The sequence below is a fragment of the Salvelinus fontinalis genome, chromosome 37 (assembly GCF_029448725.1).
Source record: "Salvelinus fontinalis isolate EN_2023a chromosome 37, ASM2944872v1, whole genome shotgun sequence".
In the NCBI taxonomy this organism is placed as follows: domain Eukaryota; kingdom Metazoa; phylum Chordata; class Actinopteri; order Salmoniformes; family Salmonidae; genus Salvelinus; species Salvelinus fontinalis.
Window position 1 is genome coordinate 13,254,968 of NC_074701.1, and position 12,496 is coordinate 13,267,463.

Genomic DNA, 12,496 nt, shown 5'->3' on the forward strand with positions numbered 1-12,496 from the left:
CGTCCTCAAAGCATGTGCAGACCAGCTGGCTGGTATGTTTACGTTCTCAGCCCTTTCCTGTACTCCGTTCACCCATGACTGCGTGGCCATACACACTTCCAACTCAATCCTCAAGTTTGCAGACGACACTATAGTTGTAGGGCTGATTAGCAACAAAGACGAGACAGCCAACAGGGAGGAGGTGAGGGCCCTCGAGGTGTGGTATCAGGAAAATAACCTCTCACTCAACATCAACAAAAGGAGATGATCGTGGACTTCAGGAAACAGCAGAGGGAGCACCCCCCCATCCACATCGACGAGACAGTAGTGGAGAAGGTGGAAAGTTAAGTTCCTCGGCGTACACATCACGGACAAACTGAAATGGTCCACCAACACAGACAGCGTGGTGAAGAAGGCGCAACAGAACCACTTCAACCTCAGGAGGCTGAAGAAATGTAGCTTGTCATCTAAAACACAAACAAACTTTTACAGATGCACAATCGAGAGCATCATGTCAGGCTGTATCACGGCCTGGTACGGCAATTGCACTGCCCTCAACCGCAAGGCTCTCGAGAGGGTAGTGTGGTCTGCACAACGCATCAACAGGGGCAAACTACCTGCCCTCCAGGACACCTAAAGCACCCGATGTCACAGGAAGGCCAAAAAGATCATCAAGGACAACAACCACCCGAGCCACTGCCTGTTCACTCCACTATCATCAGAAGGCGAGGTCAGTACAGGTGCATCAAGGCTGGGACCGAGAAAGTGAAAAACATCTTCTATCTCAAGGCCATCAGACTGTTGAACAGCCATCACTAAGAGGCTGCTGCCAACATACAGACTCAAATCACTGGCTACTTAAATAAACAGACTTAATAAAGGTATCACTAGTCACTTTAACAATGTTTACATAGAGGTATCACTAGTCACTTTAATAATGTTTACATAGAGGTATCACTAGTCACTTTAAGGAAATGTTTACATATCCTACATTACTCATCTCATACAGTTGAAGTCGGAAGTTGACATACACCTTAGCCAAATACATTTAAACTCAGTTTTTCACATTCCTGACATTTAATCCTAGTAAAAAATCCCTGTCTTAGGTCAGTTAGGATCACCCCTTTATTTTAAGAATGTGAAATGTCAGAATAATAGTTGAGAGAATTATTTATTTCAGCTTTAATTTCTTTCATCACATTCCCAGTGGGTCAGAGGTTTACATACACTGAATTAGTATTTGGTAGCATTGCCTTTAAATTGTTTAACTTGGGTCAAATGTTTCGGGTAGCCTTCCACAAGTTCTTAAATGGAAGATGTTTGGAACCACCAAGACTCTTCCTAGAGCTGGCCAAACTGAGCAATCGGGCGAGGAGGGCCTAGGCCAGGGAGGTCACTGACAGAGCTCCAGTGTTCCTCTGTAGAGATGGGAGAACCTTCCAGAATGACAACCACTTCTGCAGCATTTCACCAATCAGGTCTTTATGGTAGTGGCCAGATGGAAGCCACTCCTCAGTAAAAGGCACATGACAGCCTGCTTGGACCTTACGGCACTCAGACCATGATAAACAAGATACTCTGGTCTGGTGAAACCAAGAATGAACTCTTTGGCCTGAATGCCAAGCGTCACATCTGGAGGAAACCTGGCACTATCCCTACGGTGAAGCATGGTGGTGGCAGCATCGTACTGTGGGGATGTTTTTCCGTTGCAGGGACTGGGAGACTAGTTAGGATCGAGGGAAAGATGAACAGAGAGATCCTGGAAGAAAACCTGCTCCAGAGGTCTCAGGACCTCAGACTGGGGCAAAGGTTTACCTTCCAACAGGACAATTACCTTAAGCACAGAGCAAAAACAATGCAGGAGAGGCTTTGGGACAAGTCTCGGAATGTCCTTGAGTGGTCCAGCCAGAGTCCGGACTTGAACCCGATTAAACATATCTGAAGAGACCTGAAAATAGCTGTGCAGCAACGCTCCCCATTCAACCTGACAGAGCTTGAGAGGATCTGCAGAGAAGACTTGGAGAAACTCCCCAAATACAGGTGTGCCAAGCTTGTAGCATTATACCAAATTAGACTCAAGGCTGTAATCGCTGCCCAAGGTGCTTCAAGAAAGTACTCAGTATAGGGTCTGAATACTTATGTAAATGTGATCAGTTTTTTTATTTGTAATAAATTTGCAAAAATGTCTAAAAACATGTTGTTTTGTAATTAAGGGGTGTTGTGTGTAGATTGATGAGGGGAAAAAACTATTGAATCCATTTTAGAATAAGGACGCGATGTGGAAAAAGGGGTCTGCTTTCCGAATGCACTGTATTTCACTCACCTCAACATCATCGCTTTTCAAAGTGCAAGGATGTGTCCGAATCTGTATGACCAACCAGCCTCTTTTACAGGGAAGTTTCTGCTTTGGCGCCGTTATTCTGAATAATGAAGTGAAAAGTCCAATGACAACATACCCTGTTTCCGGTTTCTGGTTGATGACAATAGCCAGGTGAAAACGACAACAGTTTTTTGCAAGTAAATTTTGCGATATTGACACCGATTTTAGTGTTTGGGGAAAAAAGCAGTTAGGGCTGACCCCATTTAGTCGACTGGTCGATACTTTGTTCAACAGGCTGTTGGTCGACAGAGGTTTTATTTTATTGTTTTGTTATTTGTTGGCTTTATGTAGGCGATTTTTACATACTGGCAATGGCAATTGTTACTTTTAGATTTATATACATTTTCGTTTACATAAAATTTTGATGAACCTTTTCTCAATAGGGGGTGCTGTTTGCACTTTGTAATAATTTCATTCCCAAATTAAACTGCCTCATACTCAATTCTTGCTCGTACAATATGCATATTATTATTACTATTGGATAGAAAACACTCTCTAGTTTCTAAAACCGTTCGAATTATATCTGTGAGTAAAACAGAACTCGAGTTGGAGCAATTTTCCTATGAGGAAGTGAGAAATCTGAAATCTGCAGGCTGTTCTGAAGTCGGTTTATTAATTTGCATGTCTTCTATTGGTTGAGATGCACTGCATACGCCTTCCCCTGGATGTCAGCAAATAGTGAGAATTGAAATGGAGTTGCTAGGCAGATCTGAGGCCTTATAAATGGGCTGGCAACGTGGGTTCCTCTCTTTCTTCCCTTTGCCATGACGCAAGACAGACCTCAGGATGGCGTTCTAGAAAGCTCCCGTTATAGCCCTTAGATATATCCGACTCTGATTTTATTCGATATAGGTGTTAAAGACATCATAATGTTGTTATTTTAAACCGAGTTATATCAGTTTATATCAGTATATTGCGATTTTCGGGTATTTATTAGTGCTGCGTTCTAGTGAGTTGGGCACGTCTGGCCCACATGGCTAATGTTTACTGCTAATTCCAACGTTGAAGACGACAATCTACAACCGAGCAACGATTATTTTGGAAAAAGGACAATTTGCTCAAGATTCTGATGGGAGCTCATCAAAAAGTAAGAACTATTTATGATGTTAATTCGTTGTTCTGTTGAAAAATGTAAAACTCATATTCCGCCATTAATTTCGGTGCGGTCTCGTTTAACGCACGCTGTATGTCGTAGTAATGTTAATTTAAAAAATCTAACACAGTGATTGCATTAAGAACTAATGTATCTTTCATTTGCTGTCCAACCTGTATTTTTTAGTCAAGTTTAAATTTAGTTACTGATTAGATTAGGTGCCTCTCCCAAGATTTCTCCTGACATATTGTTGGCAGCTTGGCTACTATTCTCATTGTATAACCACAATTTGTGCCGCTAAATATGCACATTTTCGAACAAACTCTATATGTATTGTGTAATATGATGTTATAGGACTGTCATCTGAAGAAGTTTGAGAAGGTTAGTGAAAAAAATTAAATCTTTTGCTGGTTTATTCGTTATCGCTATTGTTGGCTTGAATCAATGCTGTTGTGTGGTTGGCTATTGTAGTAAGCTAATATAATGCTATATTGTGTTTTCGCTGTAAAACACTTAAAAAATCTGAAATATTGGCTGGATTCACAAGATCTTTGTCTTTCATTTGCTGTACGCTGTGTATTTTTCATAAATGTTTTATGATGAGTATTTAGGTAATTCACGTTGGTCTCTGTAGTTATTCTAGTTGCTTTGGTGAGAGTTGTGATGGTGGCTGCAATGGTAAACTATGATTTATACCTGAAATATGCTAATTTTTCTAACAAAACATATGCTATACAATAAATATGTTATTGCTATTTATATCTTTATTTGGTCGAAATTGTGATAGCTACCTATGCAGGAAAAAAATGGTGGGAAAAAAAGTTGTGTCTTTTGCTATCGTGGTTAGCTAATAGATTTACATATTGTGTCTTCCCTGTAAAACATTTTAAAAATCAGAAATGATGGCTGGATTCACAAGATGTGTATCTTTCATCTGGTGTCTTGGACTTGTGATTTAATGATATTTAGATGCTAGTATTTACTTGTGACGCTATGCTAGGCTATGCTAGTCAGCTGTTTTACTGATGGGGGTGCTCCCGGATCCGGGATTGTGTGCAAGTTAACCACATGACTTTGAGATATGAAGACTTTATTATAAATGAAATGAAGCTGTTCCACGGGTTGGGAACAGGTGTTTTTCCTCTGGTTCGGCTATATTGATCTCTGGCTTCCTCTTCAGAAATGTGTGTGTCTTCAATTTTAATGGCAGTGCTTAAAGCATCAGACAAGCTCAGTAGCCTATGTACATACAGCACATTTTATTCTATATGGGAGGGAAAAAAAACACGTTTTAAAATTTCGACCAATCTATTGGTCGACCAATATTTATTTATTTTCTAATTGGGGACAGCCATAGTGGCCCCTATAGTAATTTAAAGAAAGGCCGTCGACGGCCGCTATGGGTTCTAAAGAGCTAAAAATGAAGGAAAACGCCCTGCTTTGCTTAAGTGGGTCCCGTGAGACCCAGAGACTCAGTCGGTCCCGTGTGGCTCAGTTGGTAGAGCATGGCGCTTGCAACGCCAGGGTTGTGGGTTCAATTCCCACGGGGGGACCAGGATGAATATGTATGAACTTTCCAATTTGTACGTCGCTCTGGATAAGAGCGTCTGCTAAATGACTTAAATGTAAATGTAAGTGAAGCTCACTTCAGTCTGTGCTACTCTGCCACGTGTTGTGTGCCTGCCCAGTGGATTATTGAAAGCTGCCTGGATGCCCATCAGATCCATGGAGGAAACATAAATAACCATATGACCCAGGGCCAGGGTCTTCCAAAGGACTGTAATGACAGTGGGTCAGTTGCTGTGCTTATTGAACAAACAGTAAAACACATTTAAATCCTTCAATACAGTAGACGGTCTATCAGATCACTCAAAGGCACATTGCAGTGTAAATGCCTAGCCATGTCAGTTTACACTTGTCCATTGTATACTCTTGGCCTCACCTGCAGGAATGGAGTGCGACTTCGTGCCTTCGATGTGAGCGTTTGTACGGTATGTAATGTATGTCTCCGATTCTAATCAAGAAAAGTGTCCAAATAACACATTTGTATTTCCTGAAGCTGCATTTCGAGGAAAACCCTGAACCAAGGGCTTGCATCAACAGTAGGTCTTGAGAGTAATTCAATGGGACAAATAAGACCGACACACACAGGGACACATGCGGGGCAAGCATGCAGGATATCCTTTTGGTTGTAACTACCAAAAAGGCATTCAAACAGCTACTTGTCCCGGATATTGCAGAGGTACCACCTTACTGAATATGGTTTAACCCTGAACTTCAAACTACCTTCCACAAAAGAACAATTTCAACAAAATAATTACTCAAAATGTGGTTTGCTGCAATGCAAGTTACTTTCCAACACTATCAAGACTAGTGAGACATTGGACTATTTTTCAACATAAAAACTAGTTTTCATCCACTGTCTAAACTTGTAATTGTTTTAAAGAATGTTTAACAATGGGACAAAAATCACTTTGCGATGATGCAATTCAAATCGCTTGCATCATCTATTCCTTCCAACTTAAAAGTGTTCATAGCAGCCTGCCTGGGGATTTAGGCTGGGTTTCTGTACAGGACTTTGAGATATCAGCTGATGTAAGAAGGGCTATATAAATACATTTGATTTGATAGTGAGAGTGATTGAGAGAGACTACAGTATGTGTGCTAAGCTGATTTATAAGCAAGTTAAAGAGCCATGTGAGCGGGGAGAGTAGTGCCAGGCAAACATAGCAAAGTCTAGCGAGGCTCATGACTGTGAGCTCTAGCAGTCACTGGTGCCGTTCTTGACCAGTAGCCCTGGGAGTACAGAGTCTGATACTGCTTTCCATGACGTCACTGACAAGCAGAGAACAGAGCTGGCATGAGCCTGCAGGCCCGTCTAGTTCACACAGCAGGGGCACACCTCTCTCTCTGTCTGTCTCTCACTCATTCTTCCTCCGTCTCACACAAGGCTCGCTCTCACACAGACAGACAAACACACACGCAAGACCACTCCACCCCTCGACACACACACACACACACACAGTGAATGTCCAATAACCTCATCACATAAACAAAACAAAAACACACACAGCATCACACACTTAAATCATGAGGCAATCAACCTGTCCATGCATGCCTCAGGGTTCATTCACTGTTATACGCATAGACTGAGAGCACGGTGAACAATGGACAGACTAGTGTTCAAAAGCCAGCTGATCCCATGGACTTCTCTTGACTGTTGTATCGAATGTGTGAGGGTGAGAGACAAACAGGAAATTGTGCATTTGTGAGTTCATCTGGATATTTGTATCACTTGAAAACCAAAGCCAAAGAACCGGGAAAAATAGCACAGGGAAAAAAACTGCATATTTTAGAACCATGTGAGAAAAAAAAAATCATGTGAGAAAAAAAAATCACTTTTGATTTTGGCCGGGTTTTTGTGTGTCTTTGAGTCTAAACAGAAAATTTACTGACTGTCAAACTGTGTTAGCGTTGCTCTGTGTGTGTGTGACGTGTGAGAGCCAGGAGCAGGGTTGACTTTGGTGCACATACACTGTACCAGAGTTTCCTTAGAAAACAGTTAGTGCACCTCGCTACCGTCACCACACATTGCATTGCAGTGTGTGCGTGTGCGTGTGTGTGTGTGTTGAACCAACAGTAAGGTGTATTTACCTGCATCCTTAATAAGCCAAACGGTAACCTCTTTTTCCAAACTACTCCCCAACCACCGACCTTATTTGTGCTCTGTTTAGCTTAAGCAAAGAACGGGTGGCTTGAATGAGGACTACAGAAAAAAAAACATTAGCTTTCCTGCAATATTTCCGCAAGCACAAACACCTGTTTGAGTGCAGGCAATGGTGTTTTTGTGAAACGTGGTTGATCCGAAAGCAGACCTCCGTGTATGCTGCTCGTTCTAAAAGGACTTTCAAAAAAACGGACCACAAGCCTATTCACACACGTCTCCTGTATAAGGCATGTATGAGGTATAGGACTTCCAAACTTCTCTGTCCACTTGTATCAGTGTCTTTCTCTGGTGTATCTACAGTATCGCCTTGTCTTTCTGGCTCTCTCTCTCTGTGTGTGTGTATCCTCATCTCTGGAGTTTTATATGACCATGTGCCTATCCTTGCGTCTACGGTCTGTGTCTATATCCACGTCTCCACAGCTCTGTGTCAACGTGTGCATCTCCCTATCAATTGGTCTCTGTGGCGGTGTGTGACTGAGTGTTAGCAGCCTGCAGTCTAACACCTCCCTCACTTCCACCAGATAGGGGCGCTCACGAGAGAGCGAGAGAGAGAGAGACATGGGCCTACTGAATCACTCCCTCTCCACACACAATGCACTGCACACTACAGTACAGCGCATACCAACTCTACTCATTCAGCCACTGGCTTCCGCAGTGATTCAGATCAACAAGCTAGGAGAGACATGGGCCAACCCTCCCTTTATTGTCACTCACCGCACTGTGCACTACTTTACAATAACATTACATACCATCTCTACTCACTAATATCCACAATAACATGTACACGTTTCATAGTGCTGGTTTTGCTCAGCTGTGTGCTGTAAGCTCGAACACAGCAGCAGAAACTGGGAGGAGGAAGCTTAGAGTGTTTTACGGGAGAACTCCAGAATGAACCTACGTACTACTGTAGGTTATGAGGCAAGTACATGCAGTTAACCTGAATTAAGTCTAGGTCTAATCCTCTTAACAGGTGACTTGTAGCTGCTCCCTCTGTTTCCAGGACCTTGGCTTGGCACATAACCAGTAGGCACAAGCATGCATCATTCTAATACACACCTAGCAACTCTCACATCATGCCACTCTCATTGGCATAGAAGGCGTTGGTCCATCTTCCGAATGGAAAACAGTACAGTACTACCCTCTTCACAGCACAGAGGCGAATTAAGCCGGACCAAGCTGAGCTGTACTGCGCCCGTTACACATCCACCATAGTTGTCGGAAGGGTGCCAGTAAGGACAAGGTGAAAAGGAAATATACGATACAGCTCAGTATGGTTAATTTCGTTGTAAGACGTTTTTTCATGTTGTACTCCTCATTGAGATCTCCCTCTGTGCTCTGGCCTCAGCGTGACTGTCTTAGTACGAGGCAACAGTAGAGTGACTGAGTGCAACAGCTATCTGCCCATCTATCTGAATTGACTTCCCCTGCCAGAGTGGAAAAAGTTGTGGATTCTCAGATGTTCCTATGTAGATCAAAGTTAAGATATGAGACGGCCTGTGCTCTCTCCTCCTCAACGAGCCAAACACAGCCCCATGACTCGACTGGCGTAGCGTTGGGAATGCAAAGAACAGAAAGGCCTAGAGAAGAGTTGTTCATGTACTCAACACTGTCTCAATATGAGGAGAGGGTCAACGTACCTGGTAGAATTCCCGCAGCCATGTCTTCTGTAGGTTATCAAGCTGAAAAGACAAGATAAACTCTGTCAGTCAGGTAAATTTGACAACAACATATATTTTATGACTAAATTGACACAGTTGAGCAACTTTCTATTCTCCTCCCCTTATCTCATTGTTGCAAATACATTCTCATGCATGTCACACACACACCTACGGCTAACAAATTATGGAATGTTAGCCTTCAGTCATATCATGGTAATAATACTGAGGAAAATGGTCTAGTGGCATACGGGCGATTCTGTGGAAAAGTCAACCTGAGCATGCCTAAACAAATGTTCAAAATTATCCTGAAAGGCCTAGGTGTTGGAGTTTATGCTTTATTTGAAAAGTTTAAGTAGGAAATTGCATGAATTTTGACCATTAAAGAATAAGCTGCTAAGTCTCAAAAAAGTTTTTTCTGTCAATCATACTTCATGGCTTTCAGAAAGGGCTCACAGAGCTTGTTTTTCCACTCACAGCTGTCCCACCATGTTAGTTATGAAGTTGAGATTTTAATGAAGCAATACCGACTACATTAAAGTGTCATGAGTTTTGTTTGCAAGTTCTGCAGGCTTGTAATTCCTTTTCGACTGTAATACCAGTGGTACTAGTGTATACAATCTTACGTCGTAGAGAAATTGCGTTTCCAAAGCTAGGGCTGACATTGAGGACTTGTGAAGAGCAGAATCAACAACCTCTGCAGAATCAACTAACTCTGTTGGTTTTTTGAGAAGGTGCTGAAGTTCACAGTTAGCCATCGTTATGTAAATGGAGGCTGAAAAGTACCAGAGGCCTGGCTTTGGCCCCAAGTGAGAGCAGGACCGCCGGAGTCATGGCCCAGTGAGACACAGATGCCGGCCCGCGTAGATGGAAACAGAAAAGTCTAAGCCTTCTGGGTAAAACACTGGGCTAAATCCTGTATGGACATGCACCATACGTCCACAAAACGCCAGTGGAGGGTTTGACGTTCAAAATAATACTGGAAAATATGGTGGTGGATCTTTGATGGCCCTTGTTAAGGTCAAGACAGAGCACCATGAACTTTACCACAGGACCAGGACATTTCAGCCCAAAGCCTGGTTACCTCACTGTGAGAAAAAGGTCAATATTAGGGGAAATTTGTATCTATATATTTCCAGATAAATGACATTTGATTAGATATAAAGTGTAGACATGCTCATATACGGAGGTAGGATATTCTCCGTAGTGGGACAGTTTCTACATGTATCCAATCCGGACCTGCGAAATATCCCTGCTACCGTATGATTCCAGGGAGACATATGGGGTGAGATACGTTCAAGGTATTCACCTGATGCGCGTGAAGCCGCTTACATATCTACAGAATATTTTAACTCCGGAAAGGGTGTGTCAACATGCTGACATAACTAATCCTTTATACTCAGGCATGAACAAATCCACATATTTTCAGACGTGTATCATATCTGTAGTCTTTACCTGATCATTTATGTATCCGTATTTTAAAACAATGAATCATTTGAATAGATTTCCTTACATGATATGTGAATCATAGATATAGTATTTTTAGGTTTCATCCTCGTATGTCTGATCGAAAACGGGCTAAATCAGACTCATGAAATGTCCAGCACTTAAATGATTTGACCTGTTCAGGAGCAGAAAATCATTGTGCTTAATTCACATGAAGATGACACATCTGAGCTATACATTTCACACGCTCATATTCCCTGATATGGACCCTTTTCACCCAGTGTCTGCCTGGAGGCTGAAAATTTTGACGCAAGTGGATCTTCCAGCAAGACAATAACCCCAAGCACACATCAAAATCCACAGATAAATTGTTAATGGACCACAAAATCAACGTTTTGTAATGGCCATCTCAGTCTCTGATTCTGTATGGAGGAATGGTCTAAGATGTTCTACAATCTCATAAAATATTTTTGAAAAATGCTCAGTGCCGTTATCCTCGCAAGTTGAGGTATTGAAAGGGATCGAAAATAACTTTACCTCTGAGATTTTTTGAATTACTTGTTCAACAAAATCTCTTTCTCTGAGCAATTGTATTAGTATAAAATCATCTAATTTCAAAAAAATGTTTCCATACAATATAGCTCAGTAGTTGTATTTATTTTATATAGTATTTTTTGCTCATCTTTATCAAGGGTGCCAATAATTCTGGACCTGACTGTATATTGTCTCAGTTACATATTTTGTTACAAAATATATACATGTAAATGTTCATTTTAATATAAAAAAATAATAAATACCCTATTAGGGTTTGATGCCTAACCTTGTACCCTATTCAGGCCACCTGTCATTATGAAATCCTAAGGTACTAAACAAGTCCTTTTTTCAGGACCCTGTCTTTCAAAGATAATTCGTAAAAATCCAATTAACTTCACAGATCTTCATTGTAAAGGGTTTAAACGCTGTTTCCCATGCTTGTTCAATGAACCATAAACAATGACTGAACATGCACCTGTGGAACGGTCATTAAGACACTAACAGCCTACAGACTGTAGGCAATTAAGGTCACAGTTATGAAAACGTAGGACACTAAAGAGGCCTTTCTACTGACTCTGAAAAACACCAAAAGAAAGATGCCCAGGGTCCCTGCTCATCTACGTGAGCGGGCCTTAGGCATGCTGCAAGGAGGCATGAGGACTGCAGATGTGGCCAGGGCAATAAATTGCAATGTCTATACTGTGAGACGCCTAAGACAGGGAGACAGGACCGATAGCTGATCATTCTCGCAGTGGCAGACCACGTGTAACACCTGCACAAGATCGGTACATCCGAACATCACACCTGCGGGACATGTACAGGATGGCAACAGCAACTGCCCGAGTTACACCAGGAACGCACAATCCCTCCATCACTGCTCAGACTGTCCACAATAGGCTGACAGAGGCTGGACTGAGGGCTTGTAGGCCTGTTGTAAGTCAGGTTCTCACCAGACATCACTGGCAACAACGTTGCCTATGGGCACAAACCCACCATCGCTGGACCACAGGATTGGCAAAAAGCGGTTTTGTCTCACCAGAGGTGATGGTCGGATTCGCGTTTATCGTCGAAGGAATGAGCATTACACCGAGGCCTGTACTCTGGAGTGGGATCGATTTGGAGGTGGAGGGTCCGTCATGGTCTGGATCGTTATGTCACAGCATCATCGGACTGAGCTTGTTGTCAATGCAGGCAATCTCAACGCTGTGCGTTACATCCTCCTCCCTCATGTGATACCTTCCTGCAGGCTCATCCTGACATGACCCTCCAGCATGACAATGCCACCAGCCATACTGCTCGTTCTGTGAGTGATTTCCTGCAAGACAGGAATGTCAGTGTTCTGCCATGGCCAGCGAAGAGCCCGGATCTCAATCCCATTGAGCACGTATGGGACCTGTTGGATCGGAGGGTGAGGGCTAGGGCCATTCACCCGAGAAATGTCCGGGAACTTGCAGATGCCTTGGTGGAAGAGTGGGGTAACATCTCACAGCAAGAACTGGAAAATCTGGTGCAGTCCATGAGAAGGAGATGCACTGCAGTACTTAATGCAGCTGGTGGCCACACCAGATACTGACTGTCACTTTTGATTTTGACCCCCCCCCCTCTTTGTTCAGGGACACATCATTCCATTTATGTTAGTCACATGTCTGTGGAACTTATTCAGTTTATGTCTCAGTTGTTGA

At 42.6% G+C, this 12,496-nt stretch overlaps 1 protein-coding gene across 2 annotated transcripts in view; it reads right to left on the minus strand.

Annotated features, from left to right (window-relative positions):
- LOC129836166 (inositol polyphosphate-5-phosphatase A-like) overlaps nt 1-12,496 on the minus strand; it is a 266,559-nt gene that overhangs the window by 166,418 nt on the left and 87,645 nt on the right. For both annotated transcript variants that reach the window (XM_055902012.1, XM_055902011.1), the window contains exon 2: nt 8,817-8,858. In XM_055902012.1, coding sequence (XP_055757987.1) covers nt 8,817-8,858 — 42 coding nt within the window. The remainder of the gene's footprint in view (nt 1-8,816; nt 8,859-12,496) is intronic.